The sequence below is a fragment of the Trichomycterus rosablanca genome, chromosome 3, assembly GCF_030014385.1.
Source record: "Trichomycterus rosablanca isolate fTriRos1 chromosome 3, fTriRos1.hap1, whole genome shotgun sequence".
Taxonomy (NCBI): domain Eukaryota; kingdom Metazoa; phylum Chordata; class Actinopteri; order Siluriformes; family Trichomycteridae; genus Trichomycterus; species Trichomycterus rosablanca.
Window position 1 is genome coordinate 12124470 of NC_085990.1, and position 22941 is coordinate 12147410.

The window sequence follows — 22941 nt, forward strand, 5'->3', positions numbered from 1 at the left end:
TCCATCCATCCATCCATCTCAAATGCTGTATACATGTTTATTTTTGTTTTCTGTGCTATTTTCAACCATCTGTAAATAGACACTCCATTAGACAAAGTAGCTATACATCAGTTTATAAAGCCGTCTTGACATTTGTGGGACTAGCAGGTAGGGTTCTTTTTTACCTTGCTGTCTTCTCTGGAGTCTGTCTGCATTTGGACGGTTCATCCTGAGGCTTTGAACCTTTCTCTGCTGCAGCAATTGGGCAACCTGAAAGACTAATTTATAAAACAGACTTTTAATAACCTATTTCTTTTTTTATTTTCAGCTGAACTGAAAAGATGTTTATCTCAACTTTTTCTGTAAAACTTGCATGGACTGGAGTTCACAAAAGCTTGGTAGATGATTTTTAAAAGTCTGCTGGGTTTATCAATTTAGCAGTATAAAAAGTGATGCTAATGCTAAGTTATGCTATGCTAATTCTGCATTTGTGATTGTTATTAGTGGTGACATCTCAGAGCCAATATAAATAGGGCTAGATTAACTGCACCTTTTAGACTGCTCGCCAGTATTACAATGGAGATCTCTACAAAGTTCTGTACAGATCTACAAGGAAGAAGCCCCTGGTTTTCATTTAGCATACCTCCGATGAGTGCTGCGGTTACTGTTGACGTGGCCTCTTCCACTGCATCCTGGTGTCGGACACTTCAGCACGTTTTCATGCATGGCTAGAACTGAAGAAGAAATGAAACAAGATTTAAAGGTTCCCAATAGTCCTATATAATTTTTCCATAAGACGGTTTTTAAATGACTAAAAAATTCTTAAAACTATATGACAGCATGTGAGTTTTTATGCCACAATGATGCCCTAATTCTGTATGTGCCTAAATCACAAAATATTTAATATTGTTATACTATATACTCTCCAGTGGATGCTTGCCATTTCTCAAGGTGATCTCGAGCACATTTAGCTAGCAGTTCTCTTCTGTGTGGCCTATCATTTAACATTTTACATTTCCAATTTACATAACAGTCCTCAAGGATTACCAGGGCAGAAATGTATTACACTGGAATCCTATAACAGTGCAATACTAAATGCAAGTAAATGAGCTTTTCAAAGCAACCTATTCTACTACCAGTGTTTGCCTTTAGATACTGCATGGCTGTGAGCTCAGATTTATGCATGTTAGCAATTTAAAGGCCAAATCCACAATTTAAAAAGGGTGTTAACATTTGTTTTATCCATTATGTGTTTGCAAAGAATCTGTAGCTAAAGTAAAATCGTGAAAAATTTTGTATGATTGAAATTAGGGATTCAAAATTCCTCAAACTCTTGCGTATTAGAGTTGACAGTTACAGTATGTGTGCTCTGAAAGTTGCATTTAGTCAATAATCTCAGTTCCTTTATAATAAAAAAATAGGAATTTCTAGATTATCCGCTTAACCACAAAAAACTCCACAGTACATTTTCCCTTTTTTCTTTCATTTCATCCTAAATAAGTCTAATGTTGAAATATCAACAAGGAGCCAGAAAGAAAGCATGCCTGTAAAAAAAGTAACTGTCTGTGTAGCGTCAAAGTCCCATCCAATATCCTTAATAACTTTTCTTTTTGTCCATATTTTTCATTTAGTGTCCGTCTATTTATTCCTAAATGCTACATCCGCTCCAGTCCTTTGATTTGAGGAAGTGCTTTTATACTGAAAGCCCTTAATTACATTTGCTGTTCCTTTTGTTGCCTTCTGTTTAATGGTGACTGTTTGTGTTGCTTTCAAATGGCAAAAAAATGTAACAGCAAGTGAGAAAAGTGTTTCCACACATTGATGCTAATTTGCATACCACAGTAAATCAAAAGCAGAGGACGAACTTCAGTGTGTTAACTTGTGAAATGATAAATGTTTAAAGTTTGGTTTATTTTGTGCTTTCTTTGTCATCCTGCTTTGTTGCAGAATCTAAACTAAATGTAATGTGTAAAGTAATCTTAATAGTGTGTGTTTAGAACATGTGAAGTTTATCACATATCATAGCAATTTTTGACAGGATGCATCTGGTTGAATGTGTAATAGATTGCAGTTATTGTTATCATGTTTAGAAATAATAATAATGGGGTTTAAAAAAAATTAAATCTGATTCATTTTACTAATCAAGAAGTACTTAAGAAGGCATACACCTGTCTAATTTCATATGATTGAAAAAACGACATTTGATTGAGTTCTGATAAATTCCTGCATTATCCTTAGTTAAATACATGAAAATGTAACCATGAAATAGCAATTACACACAGCTTCCTACCTGCAGATATTTTAAAAGCAGTTGGCGTTTTATATTTAATTTATTATTTGCTTCTAATGTATATACAGTATGTACAAAATTGCCCTGCGATGGACTGGCGCCCATCCAAGGTATTAGTGTGTGCCTTGCGCCCATTGAAAAGCTGGGATAGGCTCCAGCACCCACCGCGACCCTAATTGGATAAGCGGTTAAGAAAGTGAGTGAGTGAGTGTTCCAACTGTTCCAAATTTGATTGTCTATCTATCTATCTATCTATCTATCTATCTATCTATCTATCTATCTATCTATCTATCTATCTATCTATCTATCTATCTATCTATCTATCTATCTATCTATCTATCTATCTATAGGGCAGTTGTAGCCTAGTGGTTACATTATTGGTCTAATAATCAGAAGGTTGCCGGTTCAAGCCTCACCACTGCTAAGTTGCCACTGTTGGGCCCTTGGGCAAGGCCCTTAACCCTCAATTGCTTTGATTGTGTACTGTCACAACTGTAAATCTATCTATCCATCCATCTACATACATACATATGTATTTATAAAGACACTATTGACAAAGCCAAAATTATCAGAAAGAGCTGCATTTGCTTAGTAATTCTACCGAAACACTATGATTACAGTAGTATTTTCATTTTAGTGACTAATATAAAAATATGCAACAAAATGTCTAAACAGAAATAATCACTCACTTTCAGGAGGGACTCGGACTTTGTGTGGACAGCCGGATAAGCTCCTGTGGTGGGGGTACAGGCCAGTCACATGACCTGTTCCATCACACCCTGGGGTCGGACACTTGATGTCTTTCTTGTCCGCCCTTAGTGAATCTATAAAACACATAGTGAACAGCAAAATTATAAAGAAAGAATTTATGTTTATCCAGCATTTCCTTATTCCTCCAACATAAGTATTAAAATCATAAGTTGTAAAATAATTCTGCTGAGTGTTAATCTGACATTAGTTGAGGATAGATTCTGACCCAGGGCATCACTTTCTTACTCCAGCAACATTAGGCTGAGGGATTACAGTAAACAGCACTTTGCTGAAGAATCAGGATTGGCTTTCAGACTTACTTTAGGAGGATTTAGTACTCATGGGCAATACAGCGTAAAATATCTTAGTGTACTTCACATGTTGACAAATGTTTTAGAGTTTAAGAGGATTTTGTGCATCTATCCAGCTTTTGTGCCTATAGTGAGGATGTAAATAGTCACATGACTGAGTTAAGAACATACTGGATAGGGTGAAATGACATTCTTGCCACTGAAAACAGTACTGTACAGCTATGCAATGTAAACTCAGCATTTTAACTAGGATGGCAACTAACTTTCATTTTTATTACTATAAATAAAACTTACAGTAGAGCAAGTAAGTAGGAGATCTGTTTAAACATATTGGAAAAAAAGAAAAGACACAGTCTGGAGTGATACCTTCTACTGGCAAGACACATTGCTTAAACCATTTTTCACTCTCTTAAAAACCAACAAATTTTTTCAATTATTAACAAAACATTCTCTGTGCAGGAATGGTCAAACTGCCAATGCTACTAATTACAGACAAAATCTAGTGAAAATGCCTTTATTCTGCATCATTCTTGATTAAAAAGTTTATTCCTAAAAAGAGGTTTACATTCCTGTCATTGATTGCTCAGGCTTAGAATTTAATTGACTCTTTAAGAATCTTGAGTTAATACATTTGTAGCCACTTTCACCACTGGAAATATGAAATTCTGAAATTCATGTAGATTTAACTGTTCACTCAAATTGTTATGCTGACTGACTATATGATTGTTTTTTTTTATAAATGACAATCTAAATAAAGTCTAAAAATACTAATTATAATAAAATTTGGATAACGTGGATTTTGTTGGTCACTTAAAATGTTTTCGGTAAGACAAAAGTCTATTAACAATAAAAGATGTATTTACTTATTTAATGGAAGATTCTATTAAAAGGATGCATTTTAATAAAATGGAATTATTAAAATACTAACTATAACTATAGAACTATATCATGCTTGTAATTCTTTTGTAATTTCCACAGATAAATGTATGTATTTTGGAAATGGAAAAAATCAGTAATGCTGCAAAGATCACACCAAAAGCACAAAGCATAAAGAATGTAAGGCAAATTAACACTAATTAACACAGGCATAAATCTCTAGAATTTGCCACAGTGTTTGTTCATGTGCCCAGTATAAAAATCTCTAAACAAATACGATGTTCTTTGGTGACGTTCTTTTGTTTTGTAGTCAAAACATTGTTGCAAGTTTGCAAAAGACCAGCTGAATGTTGTTTTTGGGACACTATTAAGACCTTAAACCAGTTTCTGTGACATGACCTGAAGTCGGGAGTCTGTTAGAAATTGGTTCAAATTAGTCCTTACCAAGGAGGTAAGACAAATTACAATCACATCAAGGTACAATTATGTGTTCTTACTTTAAACAGATCATGATTTTGTATGATGAGTACTTGAATAAAGATCAGACTACATCCAGGTAATTCAAAACTGATTACAAACCTTTTCCCGACAACTGTAACAGTACACTGCACTACGTGAGCTGCATGTGAAATCATAAAAGGTGCTAACTAATAAAATCATTAGTTGTAGAATTACCTTTGCTGCTGTGGTAGACAGTGCGGGCATCCATCTGCCTCTGTTCGTGGTTGACCCGCTCCAACAGGAAGCGGTCCATTTCCCTGTAGGCACCATGGAGGAGCTGCCTGTGCATGGCCTGCTCCAGGAGGCCCAGACTGAGCCGTGCCCGCTCCATGTTTATACCCAGTGTCCAGCCTCCGAGCCGCTCATCCAACCTGGGGACCTGGACCTCATCCTCGTTATCGCTAGTAACCTCCTGAGAGTAGGAGAAATCGTCTATCAGGAGTCTGCTGGCTCCATGGTTTATGTACATGGGTAACTGAAGTCCCAGATTCCTCCCGGGTCGGGTATCATCAGTAGTACAGTTAGGGCTCCGGCAAATGCCATCAGGCATGCTCAGATGGCGAGGGCTAACCCATCCATCTTCCTCCCTGTCAGTGTCTTTTTCTGGGCTTTTTTCACCCAGGTCTTGATCAAGCCATTTCTCATCTAGTTCGTTTTGGGAAGGTTCAGGTGAGCTTATGCTGGTACGTTCAGACCATGAAAGTGAGCCGTGAGATTTGGTCCCATTGGAAAGGACGAAATTGGTGCAGTCGAGGTCATTGTCTAAAAAGAAAATGTACCAAATGAAAACATTTACAATTACCTTTAATCACCTTTATCCAAAGCAAATTCCATTTATGATTAAGCATCATACAATGAAGAGGCAACCTTCTGATCCTTAATCCAATACCTTAACCACTGAGCTGAGTTGTTTGGAAGCTGGGATCAGAGTGCAGGGTCAGCCAAGAGGAGCCGAGAGGACTTATGGGCCTTGCTCAAGTGTGCAACAGTGGCAGCAAGGCTCGGGATTTGAACCCACAGCCTTCCGATTAATAACCCTGGGCTATTACAGTATCTGGTAATAAATCACCTTTAGCACCACTAAACACTAAACTAAACTAAACACATTTTAGAAGTTGATGTTAGTTGATTAGGAACCTTAGCTGGTAGAACTGGTTTAAATCAGCTCATGCTAGGATTTCTGGTATGAACTTCTTGTCTTAGGTTTTTCCACAACATCTCTATTGAGTCTGGGCTTTGACTGGGACACACACAACTTTAATTCAGTTGCATACCCCAATAACTCCTCAACTCCAGCTTATGGACATATGATCTTACAATCTGCTCAAGAACTTTCTAGAAAAGAGTGCAATTCAGATTTTAACAACGGTAAATCCTCACACAGAAAAGCACCCAGATACCGTTACACCATTGTCATGTTTATTACTGGTATGATGTTCTTACTAATGCTATATTGTTTTTACTAGACAGAACAAGACCTTTGTTGTCCAAAATGAATTCACTTTAATGTATCCATCCATAAAACATTATCACAAAAGGTTTGGTTTTATTTCTGCTTTACTCTCTTTAGTAAAGTGGAGTCACTAACTCTGACCTCAGTGAGACAAATATGAAGTGAGAAACAAAAAAGAAGTGAGACAATTGGAAAGGTGCAATTACTTTTTCCTAGCAGTGCATGCACAGAAAAAGGAAAAAAAAAAACAGAAAACAGGATTAGTAATGTCCTTGTGTCTGAACTTGCCTGCCATTGCATAAACTGAAAAATAAAACGAAGTCTGGAAAATATAGAAAGTAATCAAAAGGCAACAAAAGAACACGACATGACTTGGATTACTCCTACGGAATCTAGGATTTATAATCCTTAAGAAGTAATCACCAATAAAGAACAGTACATGACTCCAAAATTGTTTTAGATTCTTAAGTTTCTTTAAATAAATGCCGACCCAGATTTGGATTAGGACATGTATTTTCAATCATGAGCCACAGGACAGGAAATTATTCATAATGTTGTGTTGTTGAATTGTTCAGTGATATCAGAAAGAATGAATAGAGGACACAGTTTCATATAAGATCGGGGGGGGGGGGACTAATGATATTTTAACATTAAGTGCCAGTTTGGGTGTTTCTTCCAATCTTGGCATGCCATCATTAACAATAGAAGCGCCATCGCCGGTCATTTGACTGCTTTGACGTCTTACTAAACAAGTCACGTTGTTTGAGCTACCTATACCTAGAATGCACTTAATCAAATGCCAGGACCCTCTTCCCATGACTTAAATGTCCTTTTCATTACAAAGCATGCTTAAATTTTCAAAACCACACAGGTACAAGGTAGTTTAAATCTATTTTGCTCTTATTTGTGTGATACTGCCACAGCCTCACGTTCAACTGTCTTATTTTAGGCCTATCAAGGCTGTGATTCTCCTTTTCTCTCAGCAGATGTGGCAAGGATTCAATCGGATCAGTCTGTACTTAGTAATGGATGCACCTAAACAAGCTCTAATATGGGCAAAGAAAAGTCACCAGCAATAGTAAATCGAAACAAATGAGGAATTAGAAGGTTGATCTAAGTAGTTTTTTTTTAACCGGTAATAAATATATACAGTTTGCAGTATCTCAACTTGTTGATATGGTTAAATTTGTTAAAGTTAAATTTTGCCCCAAACAACTCTGCATACAACTTTATTTGAAAGACAAATACAACAATATAATACTTATTTGTCTGTGGTTCGCTACATTATTCATGGTCTGTGCCTGAACTCCCATAGAGTCCTAATTGCATTGTGTGTAACAACCTCATGTGCTTTGTTTGTTCCTCGACCAGTATTGTCATGTTCACAGATTATACTGTTTTTCTGGGTTTTTACTCGTCTGCCTGTGTTTTAACCACTGATACAGACTCTGATTATGCTTCTTTGTATAACCCCAATAAAAAGAAATACCATGCTAAATGTGTAGTGACATCAGTGAAAAGGTTTTCTTATTCAAAATAAAGTTCCTACCCTGTGTAAAACAGACCCAATAATCCAAGCTCTTTTCCTTACTTATGAATTTCAGTGAAAAAAAAACATCTCTTTTTTTCTTTTAAGCCCATTTGAATCTCGACAGAGGTGTGATAATCCAATCCTGTCCAACGCAGATGCAAAGTTAGCCAGTTATGCTAAGTTACAATTAGCGGTGCGGGCAACCAGACCTACTCTGCCATCCAGATGGAATCAGAGCCCTCCACACAAAACACACACACACACACTTACAGAGGAAGAGAATAGTGAAAGCATTGCAGGGAGCGTTTTAAGGAGGGGTGTGGGGTGGAATGGGGGTTTGGAAAGCGAATATGGTTTGGATGTTGGAACAGGTGAATGGTTTGTACTCCAGAATAGCCATTACCGTTGCGACTGTGTGATCGAAAACTTGGCTCAAGTCACTCGAACACAATGCCACTAACAAATGGAAGACTCGCACCCTCTACCCATGCCTCCTCCTTTTTTTCTTCAGCTCAAAAATCACTAGCACTAGCACTTAAAACAGGATCATTAATTATTCAAACTCGATTTCAGGTCCTTCTTGCTTGCAATTTGAAATTTTCTATTGTTTTTGCATTTGCATTATAAATACAGTATATGTACTATGTGTATTATTTTATTTTACTTTGTGAGCAGTTAAAGCATGGAACACTACTACTACTACTACTACTACTACTACTACTATCAATATAATAATAATAATAATAATAATAATAATAATAATAATAATACAAATAATAATATAATTCATTACCATAATTGTTATTTTTATTAGAATTACAAGGTATAAATGTATTATAAATTATCTATGATTTATAATAATATAATATACCACATTTTATTCACGGTTAAATTATTGATGTATATTTATATTCATAATTTTATTATTATTCATTCACTTATTTATTTGGTTATTTGTTTTTAATAAAAATAATAATCTGGAATCCTCAAAATGTATTAATAAATAAACTAACAAGTAAATAAATTTCATTTCCAATGATGCTGCTCAATTTGTCGCACTGTTTCGTTGTCCATTTAACTACCCACATGTGCCCAATAATGAGCTGTAGGCATTATGCCTAATTATGTATATTTGCACCATGTTTGATGGCCTAACAAAAGCTTTCGAAAGGCACAATTACATTTGTTGCCTGGTTACATCGTTAAAAATATACCAAATAAGTGCAGATTATAGGGGAGCATGGACGTGCGTGTAAAAGTACAGGCATTGTTGCCAAAATGTTCATAATTTGTTTCATTAGGAAATGGCAATGTTTTGTTTCAAGCAAGGAACGACTCTCTAAAATGTAATCTCAACTCTCTTTTTTTCATGGTTTCTGGTGTCCGTTGCCAAAAATGTTTTCGTGGCCGGAGAGTATGATCGCTTTCTTTTTTACCAACGAGGCACAATATCATTTGTTACCATCTATTCTCAGTTTCTGTATTTGCATAATTATTCATCCGAAGCACTTTTCCGGCTCATATAATTGCACAGGCGATAGCCACTTTCACTACAAGCGACGATCAGGGTTCCAAAAAGATCCCCGGATATACGTGTGAGCAGAGATCTGAATCCTGCAACTGCTGTTCTTCGGTCCGGACACCAGTTTGGATGAGTGGAAGGAGGGAAATGGAATTTGAAAAAAAAGTGCCTTGCCAGGAATCTCATGACAGATCAGCTGTCCTAAACTTCTATCTGACAATGTGACAGACAAACACAGGATAGTGGTGTAGTGTGAGGGGTGTTTGTAAGGATGGATGGATGGATGAATGAATGGGTGGATGGATGGATGGATGGATGGATGGTTGGATGGATATAGCTTGAGCAGAAGGGGGGTGAGGATGAGGAGGGGGAGGCCGAGGAGAAAAATTTGAATGCAACAGATGGTAGTTTAAAATTCAGCGTCAATTGTTCATCAAAACAGACAAAACAACGGGACATCTGTCTACCTGCTGGAGTGTCAGTGTTCCTGGGTGCATCTTTGTCCTGAGCGGTTGCCAGGTCCTCCTCCTGGTCCTCCTCCTCCTCTTCGCTGGGGCTGTAGTGGCGTGGCTTCATCAGGAGAGATTTCCTCTTGTTAACTGGCATGCCACGGGCACCTTCGGTGGCGCTCCTCTTTCTTGCTGCCGATACGAGCAGGCTGCGAATGAAAGCGTCCACACTGAGAAACTATTATAGGTCATTACAATATGACACATAGAGTGTGATCAGGCATGCCAAATATTAAAGAAACTAAACCATTTTTTATTAATATACTGGATTGTTTCAGACAGTGGGCAGTGAAACCAGAACAACAAATTGTCTGAAATGTAGGACAGAGCCAAAAAACAAGCAAACAATTTTATATAAAGGTTAGTCATCTAGTGTGGGTACAGTCAGGAATATTTTTGTTTTTAAATGTACTCACATTCTGGGAGCTCTGCCTGCTCCAGTTTTTATTTTCTTTTTCTACCCCTTTACACCTAATTTAAATCCCCTTAATTTTCCCATGCGCAGTTGCTGTTTGCTACATGATGCTCTTGTTGGTCCACATTTTTACACCAGCCAGCAGTGGATTCATACAGATAGTCCTGGCGCGTACAGAAGACAAAGCTATACTCATATTCTTCCTCTGCTCATTCTGGCTCCTTGATCAGACAGTAGGAGGCGCTGTTGCACTGGTTCCCTATGAAGCCTCACTTTTCTCAGACTATGTCTATTGAGAGCACACTCAGGCAGGACAGTGGCCTGTAGGAGTCGCTGTTGCACTGGATCCCTATAAAGCCTCACTTTTTTCAGACTATATCTGTTGAGAACACACCAAGGCTGGACAGAGACCTGTAAGAGTCGCTGTTGCACTGGTTCCCTATGAAGCCTAATTTTTCTCAGACTATACCTGTTGAGAACACACCCAGGCTGGACAGTGGCCTGTAGGAGTCGCTGTTGCACTGGTTCCTTATGAAGCCTCATTTTTTCTCAGACTATGTCTGTTGAGATCACACTCAGGCAGGACAGTGGCCTGTAGGAGTCGCTGTTGCACTGGTTCCCTAAGAAGTCTCACTTTTCTCAGACTATGGGTGTGTTCGAAAACCTAGTGATTTCTCTACATAGACAGCATTTTACGTCATCCTACGCACGCCCCCGAGAAGTAGGCTGTTCGAATTCTTAGATGCCTTAAAATGCTGTCTACTAAGGCACCTTAAATCTGAATGGTATTTTGACAGAATAATAAGAGAGCATCTGATGCTGCCTTAGTGGTGAAGGCAATCTCAGCATTGTGTGGCACAACTTTATATAAAAATTATTACTTTATATATAAATTATTATTCATTTTTAATTTGTATAAACATGCACAAGTGTCATTTATTTGCAAATTCGGGCTTATCAGCGAATTTAACCGTTTTCGGTGCACGGAGGGAGATGTTAGTTGACATGCTAGCGCGCTGTGCCACCTCATCCTAGTGGTTTGAATGGCATGAGGCTAACTGTTTCAGCTTAGTAAGCGAAAAATGATGGAATCGCTGTCTAAGTAGTGTGTTCGAATAACCTGACTTATAAGTCGATGACTTATTAGAATTCTCTCTACTTAGGCAGCTGCCTATGAAGGCAGTAAGACAGCAAGGCAGCTCACTAGGTTTTTGAACAGACCCCAAAACTCAAACGTGACAGTCTGGCCTGGGAAGTGTTGGGTGAGCACATTTGGCTACTGCGCCACCCAAGCACCAGCTGCAAATCTTTGTAAAATGAAGAAAATTACAAAATGAGGTGGCAGGCAAAACTGAGCCAGTCACCACAGAGATTCCTTCTAGTTGGCGGTCAATTAAAGTTGAATGCAGGGTTGTTTGGGGCTAAATTTTATTGGTTGGTGAGTTTGGAAAATGTTCATTTTAGCTAAAAAGTCAGACTTTTAAAATGACTGGCATACTTAGTACTTATGTACTAAGATCTGAAAATTTTAAGATTTGATTTTCATAAATAGACGGTTTAACGTTGGCAATGAAAAAAAGAAGTTTATTTCCAAAACCCTATATAAGAAAAGTAGTGACCTCTCTTTTACTGATATATTAACTTCCTAAAGGCTGATTATCAGGATAAATGTGTACATTAATAATTTTCTACAATTTATAAATGTTTGTAAACTGAACAAAATTTAAAAGTCAGAAAAATCAAAACATTCACATGAGCATACTTATAAAATAAATTATTTCAAATGAAGTCTCACTTACCTGTGAGCATCAGTGATGCAGTCAGCAAGAACTGAAAATAAAAAGAGAGAAAGGTTGTGAGTAAATACTTGACCAACAGCCTCTCAGTCCATGGCAGTGTAAAGCTTTTTTGACTGTAGACATGGCAGACCTGCCTTTGGTGGTTCTTGAATTAGATTCTAGAGGTGCGTAGAACTACCCTTAAAATGTGACACCCTTTTTTTATTCCCATCAATAAGTGTTTTAATGATTGTGGTGGCACCACTGTCCAATGTGTCAGTTTAGAATCTTCTATAATGTTCTATACAGTTCACTATTACATTACACAACTAAAACCAGTGATCCCTAATGCCCTGTGGATGAGCCCTTTGTCACCCTAGAAGAGACCACTCATAATGTAATGATTTACATTGATGACTGACAAGCATAACCATGCCAGCCTCAGATTTAATAAAAAGTATTAATGGAGTGAGAGATCATTCAGTGTATTGAATTGTTCCACATCTGTATCATCTGGTGAAAAGAGCTGATTGAACTGACTGAACTTCATTCACGGCAGAGCTACTGAAGTGGAAACAACATATGTATCACATCTCTTTGTATAAATGTTGTCATTTCCATCACACTGCATAACAATTACACACAACGCGACTGTGAACCCCAGCCTGACAGCGTCCCCACTGGAGCCGAGGAGAGAAAATAAGAATGAACCATCGAATCTCATTCATAGCCTCACGTGTATCCTGTGGTGAAGACTCAATAAGGCAGCGCTGAATATTCCCCGTTACATTACACGCTGCTGGAGTGCAGAAGTGCGCAAGGAGTCAATCACTCCATTCAGTATCACTCCTTCACTCGCCTCGGCCAACATCATTACATAATGAAGGCACGGGCTGTGAATAATGCATCACCTCCACATAACTGCCTCTCCAAACCAATGAAATTAATATTGAAATTAACAGCAGTGACTCGGCTGCTCTGAACTCTGTGAATTGCACACCAGGGACATGAACAGACTACACAGCAGATCTAGAGGGCGCTAAAGAGGGGATTTGCTTTTCTTTCTATAACACATAGGCAGTTGGCAGATTATTTAATCCAAAGCAATCTTTTTGAGGCTTTGATGGTGGTGGGTCTTGATCCCTAGAACTTCTGAATAATACTCCAGTATCTTAACATCATCTTAGCAACAGATTTTAAAGTCTAAAAGGAGTGTTATAAAGCCTCCAAACACAACATTGTGACTCTGTGACGTATAAACATGGGAGCCAAAAGTCTGAGACCACATAAAAATAGCTTCTAGTTGTAGTACACATGAAGCTCAGACATTTTTAGTATTTGGCTGCAAATGTTTTAACCTAAATAAGCTTCTGATTAAAGGATCAAATTCACCAGCTCAAAGTCATCTGATAATGTGCTGTAATGGAAGGATAAGACTCGAGGAAATCTGACCTTGTACAAATGTGCTAACTTGTTTTCTTTAAATAATCTTTTCACTCAAATGCAATCCTGATTAAACAATTAGTAATAAAAATCATTGTGTTAAATTTGAGTAAAGTGCAACTACTAAGCTGTAGATATACAGTACATATACATATACATATAGTCGTATACTTACTTGCATTGCCATTGAACTGTTGAGAACGATTCTCTTCTCCTTCAGAATCCATCTGCAATAAAGTGGCACATGAGATCAGAACAATCATCACACAACAACTAAACCAATTTCTCAGCAAGTGTTCTGTCTCTATCTGCTACTAATAGACAGTTGTTAACAATGTATTTATATTAAATAGTTACATGGTGTGTTTAAAATATAAAAATACTATAGAAGCTACAATTAACTTATGTTACTGGCTTACAAGAAATAAAAGAGTTCAAAGGCGTTGGATAAAAAATGTTTGCACACTTAAGTTCATTCAGTTAGAGATATTTTAGCTGTAATTACATTTTACATAAGTTATTGATTTATATTTAAGTTTATGGTTTGAATGTTTATGAGTAAAATGTTATCAATTGAAAGGTCTTTGAGGCACAACAATATCTGATTCAATTAGTCAAAAGGAAACTTTAATAATTTAAGATATTTGAGCCCCAGAACTATTTCAGTTAACGTTAAAAGTCGTCCAATAAAAGAACAAAAATGGTATTTAAAATGCAATTACATTCCTGTTAATGAGCTAAAGGGTATTTAGGTTTGGTGGTAGAACAACATTTGATTTGGGTTCAAGTGAAAAATGTTTTTGAGCTTAACCCTTGTGTTCTGTTGACATTGACTTTACTGCCTTGTACCTACTGTACCCAGCGACCCCAGTGCTGTGTGGGTACAATGAAATTACATTAAGTTAAGTTTAAAGTTAACCAAACTAATTAACCAAATTAACCGGTGAGAAAGAGAGAGGTGTATATATATATATATATATATATATATATATATATATATATATATATATATATATATATATATACATTTACATTTTCGGCATTTAGCAGATGCTTTTATTCAGAGCGACTTACATTACTGTGACAGTATACAGTCTAAGCAATTAAGGGTTGGGGGCCTTGCTCAAGCGCCCAACAGTGGCAACCTGGCAGTGGTGGGGCTTGAACCAGCAACCTTTTGATTACTAGTCCAGTGATAGCTCAGTGGTTAAGGTACTGGACTAGTAAGCAGAAGGTTGCCGGTTCAAGTCCCGCCACCACCAAGTTGCCACTGTTGGGTCCCTAAGCAAGGCCCTTAACCCTCAATTGCTCATCGTGTTCCGCTCATTGTGTAAGTCGCTTTGGATAAAAGCGTCTGCTAAATGCTGAAAATGTAAATGTAGTCCAGTACCTTGACCGCTAGGCTACATATATAGACAAAAACTGTATTTAATTTGTAATGGGGGCGGCACAGTGGCTCGGTGGGTAGTACTGTCGCCTCACAGCAAGAACCTCCGGGGATTGATCCCGGGTGGTCCGGGTCCTTTCTGTGAGGAGTTTGCATGTTCTCCCCGTGTCTGCGTGGGTTTCCTCCGGGAGCTCCAGTTTCCTCCCATAGTCCAAAAACATGCAGTCAGGTTAATTGGAGACACTGAATTGCCCTATAGGTGAATGTGTGTGTGTGTGTGTGTCTGCCCTGCGATGGACTGGTGCCCCGTCCAGGGTGTTACTGAGTGCCTTGGGCCCATTGAAAAGCTCGGATAGGCTCCCCCCCCCCCCTACCCCCCCCCCCCCCGACCCTAATTGGATAAGCGGTTAAGAAAGTAAGTGAGTAATTTGTAATTACACCTGTTAACAGTTCAAAGATCTAAATTTTAATAATATTTTAGGTAATGAGTTCAAAGCTTTAATTAAGGTGAGAGCTACCTGAATTGTATAAATATTGGCGTTAATAAGTTAAAGGATATTTATGTTATATATTCATAATAATTTTACAGCTGTAATAAAATGCTGGGTAATTTTTAGGTGATTGAATTGAATATTTAGAAGGCATCTGAATAAGCAAGTAATTTCTATTTATTTAATCTTAATTTTATTGATTCAAGTACCGTCTAGGCCGTCAAAGGAGTATGGGTCCCTTTTGAGACCTGAATGTCCTCTTATCATCAAGGGAGTTTCATGCTGGATCTGAATCTATCGACATTGTGACCCAATTACTTAAATAAAAGACCATATCACATGTATTGCAGTGCTTTAGTATTTTGTATTTCTGTCCATGGGATTTGATTATTTTAGCATAGAGACAAACTGCAGCCAAAAGGAAAACATAGCAGAGAGGAGAGTGAGTCTGGCTTTTGAAAGAGGCGTGACAGCAATGGCCGAAATATAATGATGTAAAATCATGGTGCAAAAAAAAAGCGTCATGGAGTGTTTTTAGACAAAAAGAGTTGTTAATGGCACTTTCACCCCCCCAACACACACACACACACACACACACACACTTTCCCTGCTGCAGCGTCGCCTTGCCGATCCCAAATAAAACCTATTAAATGTAATTATTCCGGGCTGATGGTGGTGTATAGTGGTCAGAGGGGCTGCGGTGAGTCACAGACTGTGCTGTTACTCCAGTCGTAATGGGAAACATGATTCCTCTCACTCTCTAACACTCTCTCTCTCCCTCTCTCTCTCTCTCTCTCTCTCTCTATCTCGGCTTGGCTGTTGTGATTGAAGGCACTGACCTGTCATACATTTATAATAGGGGGAGCAGGTGTGGCAGTGATGGGCCTTAATTTCCTTTAATAAACCTTTTATGTGGTCCACTCTTAATGCCACGCTGGTCCCCTCACGGCTCCCCGGGCGTAATAGCTTCATTACTTTTGATTACTGCACTCCCTATCGAGGCAAACAACTCCCAAACACTATAGATTACATTCTGTAATAACTAATGTACCTGATTAGTTCATTACACCCGTCTCTGGTTTGCACACATGCACTGGACACAAACGCACCACAACACCAAAACACTTTCTGCACCTGGTTTCCGTCAGACACCTCGTGTTAAGAGTGAGAATTAGGGTTTGTTTGATCAGTTTAGGCTTGGCTGGCACTTTATTGTCTACTGCTAGGATTTGACCAGGGTTTCATGAACATTTGTACCTTTAGAAACTGAGGTTATTAAACATGCCTTTGCTTTATGCTGGGTTTGTGAAAGTACATCCAGGGTCATATCAGAAACCACATATGTTTTTATGACTTTTGAATTTATTTTTTGTTTTTTGTTTACAATAAAAACAGTGTTAATATGTTTTAAAATATTAAGATATGAAATGTATTTAATAAGAACATTGATATACATGATTATTTACATGAGCCATATAGTCACTGTGTATGCATTATTTACATTAGGATCATAGGATTATGATCATACAAGTCATTACCATCTCAATCAAAATTGATCAATAATGAATAAAAGTCAAATAAATGACAATACCATCACAATAGATTCTGTGCTGTACAATAAATCTAGTCACACATTCAACTCTTGGACATCTTTATACTGCGCCTTTACATAGATTGTTCCCTTTAGAATCATCCAATCAGTACCTTTTTTATGTGTCTGAAGTAGCAATGTCATGTCAGGTTCATTTAAAATGAGACACAGCCAATAATAAAATAATGAAAATTAGTTTCAGAAATGATTTCATGATAGAACAAAATAAACTGATGAGCTGAGGGAATGAGTTTTTTTTTTTTAACAGTTTGTCAGTCACCAATTGGATGCAGACAAATTCAACAGCCAAAAAGTTGGGGAGGGGAAAGGGTGGCACAAACAAGCTGATCTAGAGGTTAAAGGCATCTAATTAAAGCAGTGAGAATAAATACATTATAGAAACATATTATACAGTACACTGCTAATACACTTCATGGACAAAAATATTTTTTACTATTTTATTTATGCATTTTCTCCCATTTTTCTCCCCAATTTAGCATAGTCAATTTGTCTTCCTCCGCTGGGGGATCCCTAAATGCAGTATTGCTGCTTACACCTCCTCCGACTCACGCGCAGCCCTTAACGGAACCCTTTTTCACCTATGCACTCTGCACAGGCGCCTCTCTATCTGCCAATCAGGGTCCTTACACAGTGTTTGAAGACCCCACCCACATAGTCCGGTCATTCCACCCTAGCAGAGACGTGTCTGCTGCAGGCACTGCCAATTATGCCTGCTAGATGGTGCCCAGTCGACCAGTTTCAAACCGAGGAGTTTAGAATCTCGGCGCTGGTGTGCTAGCGAAATGTCCCGCTGCGCCACCTGGGCGCCCCCTTTTAATTTTTGAAATCATGTGATTTAGCCACAACAATTGCTAACAGGTGTAATAAATCAATTATATAAAGAAAATTCTATGCTTTCAGCTTTGCAGCAACAATTTAGGGAAGACCATTTCTCTTCTATCATTATTTTGCCCCGTGCACAAAGCAATGTCTATAAAGACATGAAAAAAGGCTTGGTTTAAATAAACTCCATTGTCCTGCACAGAGTTCTGACCTCAGCCCCACTGAACAGCTTTGGAATGAACTGGAACATCAATTAAGGCTCTCTTGACCAGCATCAGTGCCCAGCCATACAAATGCTCTTTTGACTGAATGGGCACAAATTCCTGCCGACATAAAAGTATTAAAGTAATAAAGATCATCAAAGTGTTGTAAGAAACCTTGTCAGAAGAGTGGCAGCTGTTATAGCTAAAAAGATCACACAGAGGCCACTTTATTTTAATACTGTTTGTTTGGAAATGGAATGTCCAACAAGTTCATGGTCAGGTGTCCAAATACTTTTCTCCACATAGTGTATCATAAACATGTATAACTTTTAATGAATTTCCAAAATCTCTTTGTATACCCACTGAAATCTAAATGTTCATGTTTTTCATTATTTTCAATTATCCTTCCTTGCAGTTCTGATGGTTCTTCTAACCCTCCATCATGCCACTGGCAAAAATAAGTAGTAAACCTGTTATGCAGGATGTCATATGTTGGTAGTACTGGTAACTGTAGTCATTGTCATAACAGCATATTAGCACCTGATTAAAGTCTAACAGTAATGATACTGACAATATAAAACTGTTAAAATACCTGCCATCACCACTCATAACAGCATATGACATCCGGCATGACATGTTTATGACATGCTTATTCCTGTGACATGACAGAGAGTTTAAGCAAAATATAAAACAATGCAAATGCACCACAAATGCAGGATTTCAACTTTATATTGTCTATAAGAAGCAACAGAAGTTAAATGAAGTCATTGAATTGATTGTATCTTGTTTGGCTGCAAGGTATCATGGGTGCTACAAAACTCATTATGTCTCAGTGGGTTTGTACCGGGTACACCAGATTTCTTCCACCTGCCAAAAACATGCCGCTAGTCTGACTAGCTACATTAAATTTTCCGTTGGAGTAAGTGAGCCAATGAATGTATGATTGTGTTTTGCCCTGAAATAAACTGGCACCCTGTTTAGAGTGTAGTCCTGTTCTGCACTTTAGTGGTTCTAAGTAGGCCTCAACCTACCATGACCCTGATCAGGATGAAGTGATTAATAAGATGAATGAACGAATCATGCAAGATCACGATCTTTGTTAGCAGTTAACTAGCTAGATCTTTCTCAGTGCATCTTTATTTTTAGAAACATCAAGGTATCAGAAACACAACATGAGATTGCTAAGTCACCTTAGAATACTAAAAAGATAAAAGAATATAAATGATTTAAAACACATATAAAGAAGTGAAAGAAACGTACTGTGGCATTTATTTAAACAACTTAACCTTAGGCCACTTAAGGGGGACTCATTCATGCTATCAGCCGGCCGTGTGCCTACACAGAAACATGATTGGCTGTGTGTCTAGGGAGAGAGGGACAATGGCTTAAACAGGGTCCCTCATAGCTGGGAAATTATGGCCTCTGTTAACCGATCAATGCGTCTGCACAGGGGTGGATCACGGATGGCAATACGTGGCTTTCCGCACATGATACTACACAGGTGAAAAGAAGTGATCAGCGACTGCAAATGTGTCGGAAAGGGTGCATAATAGTCTTGGCCCTTCTTGATTTGGGACGGGGGCAGCTGCAGCATCAAAAGAAAGATAAGCTCCAACTGTCCATGACAAGCTTGGGTGAAAAAAAAGCTCAATAAAAAATTTATCAAAAAAAAAGAAAAGGGAGGAGGGTCATTCAGATCACTTTGGTTAAAGTGTTTCAAAAATTGTGTTTTTTGTCTCCTGCAATAATCTCTAGCATTTCATCATTCAACAACTAAAAACTATAAGAACAGCACCAGAGCGGTCTATTTTTACTCAGCGTTACATAATTGGATTTTCCGCTTGCTCTGAATAGCCTCCAAGTGTCTCCTCGTGGCATTGTGAAGCTGAATTACCCAGCAGTAGGTGGTAAATACAATGTCTTCAAATAATATCATGCACTGCCTTATGCAACATTTACATTCATGTTGCTTATCAAAAGCATGTTGAGTAGACTCTGCTGAACCTTCTAACATCAATAACCTTTTAAGTGTCTCTCAAAGTGTCTTTCAACTCCTAATTTTAATCAGTGAAATAATTGCTAGCTTTTTATTTTCTTTTTTTAATGTCAAATAAAACAGATGTATGAACTTTTCACTTTTGAATATGATAAACAATAAGGGCAGACAGTGCCAACGGAATGCCTAAAATACAATAACATTCATTGTCTTGGCTGTGATTCAAATCAGTTACAGCTACACTAAATAGTATTTTAAATTAGTGCACCACCAATGGTATTAGTAGTACTCTGATCTATTACATAGTGGGCAGTATGCAATCGGATAGCATTAACATTTAGCATTAACATTTAGCATTGTTAGCATCATAAAATCATTACATTCTCAGCAATTAATTTAAGTCCGCCTAGCTATCACAGAACAGTTAAGGAAGGTTTAAGGCTGTTACCTAAACCACATATGTCCCACATATATTTGGGAGCCTAGTGGGTAGAGCTTTGGGCTATCAATCAGAAGAATGCCAGTTCAAATCCATGCTGCTATGCAGCCACTCTTGGGTCCTTGAGTAAGACCCTTAACCCTTTCTGCTCCAGGGGCGCCATACAATGGCTGACTCTGAGCTCAGACCCCAGAATCATTTCATTGTACTGTACACGTGTATATATGTATATATGACAAATAAAGACATTCTTCTTCTTCATAGTGTGCAATTATTTATTATTTATTCATTTATTGTATCTAACTGCTGTGTCCTGGTAAGGGTCATTGGAAGATCCAGCACAACCCAGAAAAAATTGGACACAATCCTTATAGAGCACCAACCCATTGCAGGGTATAATGCTTACACAAGGAAACCTGCAAGACCTCAGACATTGACCAGGGGTAAAGATTAAACCCAAGTCCTTAGGACCCATATTCCTGTGTGGCAGCCACTCTACCAGCTAATATTATGCTCAAAGTGAAAACAAGGTGAAGTATCTAGATGAAACTCTCCTTCAACAAGTGCTTGTCTTAAGCTAGTATACTAAATTGGTAGCTAGATCAGAACACTAGCCTATCAATAATATAAAATAATTTAAATGCTTTCAACTTTGTGGCAACTATTTTGGGAAAAGCCTTTTTCTGTTCCAACAGGACTGTGCCTTTGTCCATAAGCAACTGACATTGGTGTGACAACTTTGGTGTGGAGAAACTCCAGTGGCCTGTGGATAGCCCTGATATAAAAACACTTGAAACCCTTTAAACTATATCTTAAAGTACAGAGCTCCCAAGGACCACTCAGCTTAATCAAAAAAGACATTTCCTACCTTTACTTCTTTACAGAATGATGATGAGTAGGGGTTGTAAGGTCCTTTGGGTTCCCTCGTCTTTTTGCTTGGTCTGGTCTCTCCACTCCTCAGAGATCTGGCTCCAATAGCATCGTCTGGATTTAGAGAGGAAAAGGTCAGTTAGACTTTAAAAACACTAAACTGGGATCACAGCTTACAAATTCATGATTAACTAATTAACAATTTTGAGGCTGATTTTAATTGCCTGTATTTCTTTAGCACAATCGGTCACTTGCACGTTGCCAGTTGCAACACTGAGATATTGCAACACTGAACTACACCGGTTAACAGACAAATATAAACAGGGTTAAAACATGTAGATTAGCAACAAACTATAAATGATAAGAGCTGTGCACCTAAAATCAACATGAGGATCACAAGCTGTAAGATGTAAACTCAGAACAGGGGTGGATCAGAATTGGATGAACCAATAACTAGATAAGAGCCAAAGACACAGACTGACAAGTAAAAACAATACACTGTAGTTCTTAATGAGTAAACATAGAGCTGTGCTACAGTGATCATAACACTGAGAAACAAGTTCCGAGCATGGTATTACTCTTAGTTATAGGGTTGGGACTTTGCTCTTTGCATTACAGATGTAAATACATAAGGATTTCATTTAGGGTTTGCCTTTGTAAACCCTTTACAGTCCAATCATCATTGTTCAATCAATTTTACTAACCATTTTATGTTAGCCAAGTACAGCCGGACAGCAAAAACACTGGACACACACTCATTCATGCGATCACTCAGACCTAGAGGCAATTTAGAATTCTTTCACATTTCTTTACTTCAGTACCAATATGCAACAGCCTGGAAGTACAATCTGCTATAGCAATGTTAGAATAAAAATAGGTCAAAATAAGGTTTTGTTTTTTATAGACATCGGAAATTGGAAAAGAGGTGGGTTTTAAAGCCCAGCTGTTCGAACAGACAGAAAAAAGTTAATTCCACAAGCTTAATGCTAATCCAAATACAAATAAGAGCCGAGCCATGATGCCTGTCTTCCTTGAGTTCTTCGCACGAATAGGGTTTGATAAGTGCTTAAAGGTATATTGGGCTGTTCTGTTTTTGGCTTTAACATTGTTCTAAAATGAAATGTAGGCAGCTACAGGAAGCCAGTGAAGTAAACACATCAGTGGAGTGATTTGAAGCACTTGGGTAAATAGAAAACCAGACATGTGGCTGTATTTTGAATCAGTTGCAGAGGTCTGATGGTAGACTTGTCCTCTGTCAGACTTAATGCTAGGCTTAATGCTAGTTGAATAAAGCTCTTCTATTATCAAAGGGGTCCTAAGTCTTCAATTCATCATATTAATCCACTGTAAACCTGTAGAAAGGAACGGTATTGCCATGTTAGGTGTGTAAGTAGTTAAATTCCTGATCAGTGGTTAAATCTCATGTGGCTCATCGACTCTCAGCAAGATGCTAATTGATTTCATAAGAGAGATTTAATAATGGCGTGATTGTAACTGTAAATTAAATATTTAAACACTTCACATCAAAACGGCTCAGATCCACGGGCTCTGAATCCCACACCTGTTTGTTTTGTTTAGACAGAGAGGTTGTATTCATGTATAATAAAGAAACAGGTGACGAATTATAGGAAAAAAACGAGTAAAGAAACATAACAAGTGATGATTTTGATGTTATACACAGTATGTGGCTGAAGGTATGTTGACACCCTTTGTTTATTATATATATTATATATAATTATATAAAATCAACTGTTTGCCTTTAA

General features: G+C 37.8%; 1 protein-coding gene across 1 annotated transcript in view; it reads right to left on the reverse strand.

Moving 5' to 3' along the window:
- st18 (ST18 C2H2C-type zinc finger transcription factor) overlaps positions 1–22941 on the reverse strand; it is a 64283-nt gene that overhangs the window by 17644 nt on the left and 23698 nt on the right. Inside the window, exons 2-9 of the mRNA XM_062992699.1 lie at positions 21177–21292; positions 13534–13585; positions 11937–11967; positions 9681–9871; positions 4882–5469; positions 2959–3093; positions 623–713; positions 165–257 (exon numbers count right to left, since the gene is read on the reverse strand). Coding sequence (XP_062848769.1) covers positions 165–257; positions 623–713; positions 2959–3093; positions 4882–5469; positions 9681–9871; positions 11937–11967; positions 13534–13585 — 1181 coding nt within the window. The 5' untranslated portion in view covers positions 21177–21292. The remainder of the gene's footprint in view (positions 1–164; positions 258–622; positions 714–2958; positions 3094–4881; positions 5470–9680; positions 9872–11936; positions 11968–13533; positions 13586–21176; positions 21293–22941) is intronic.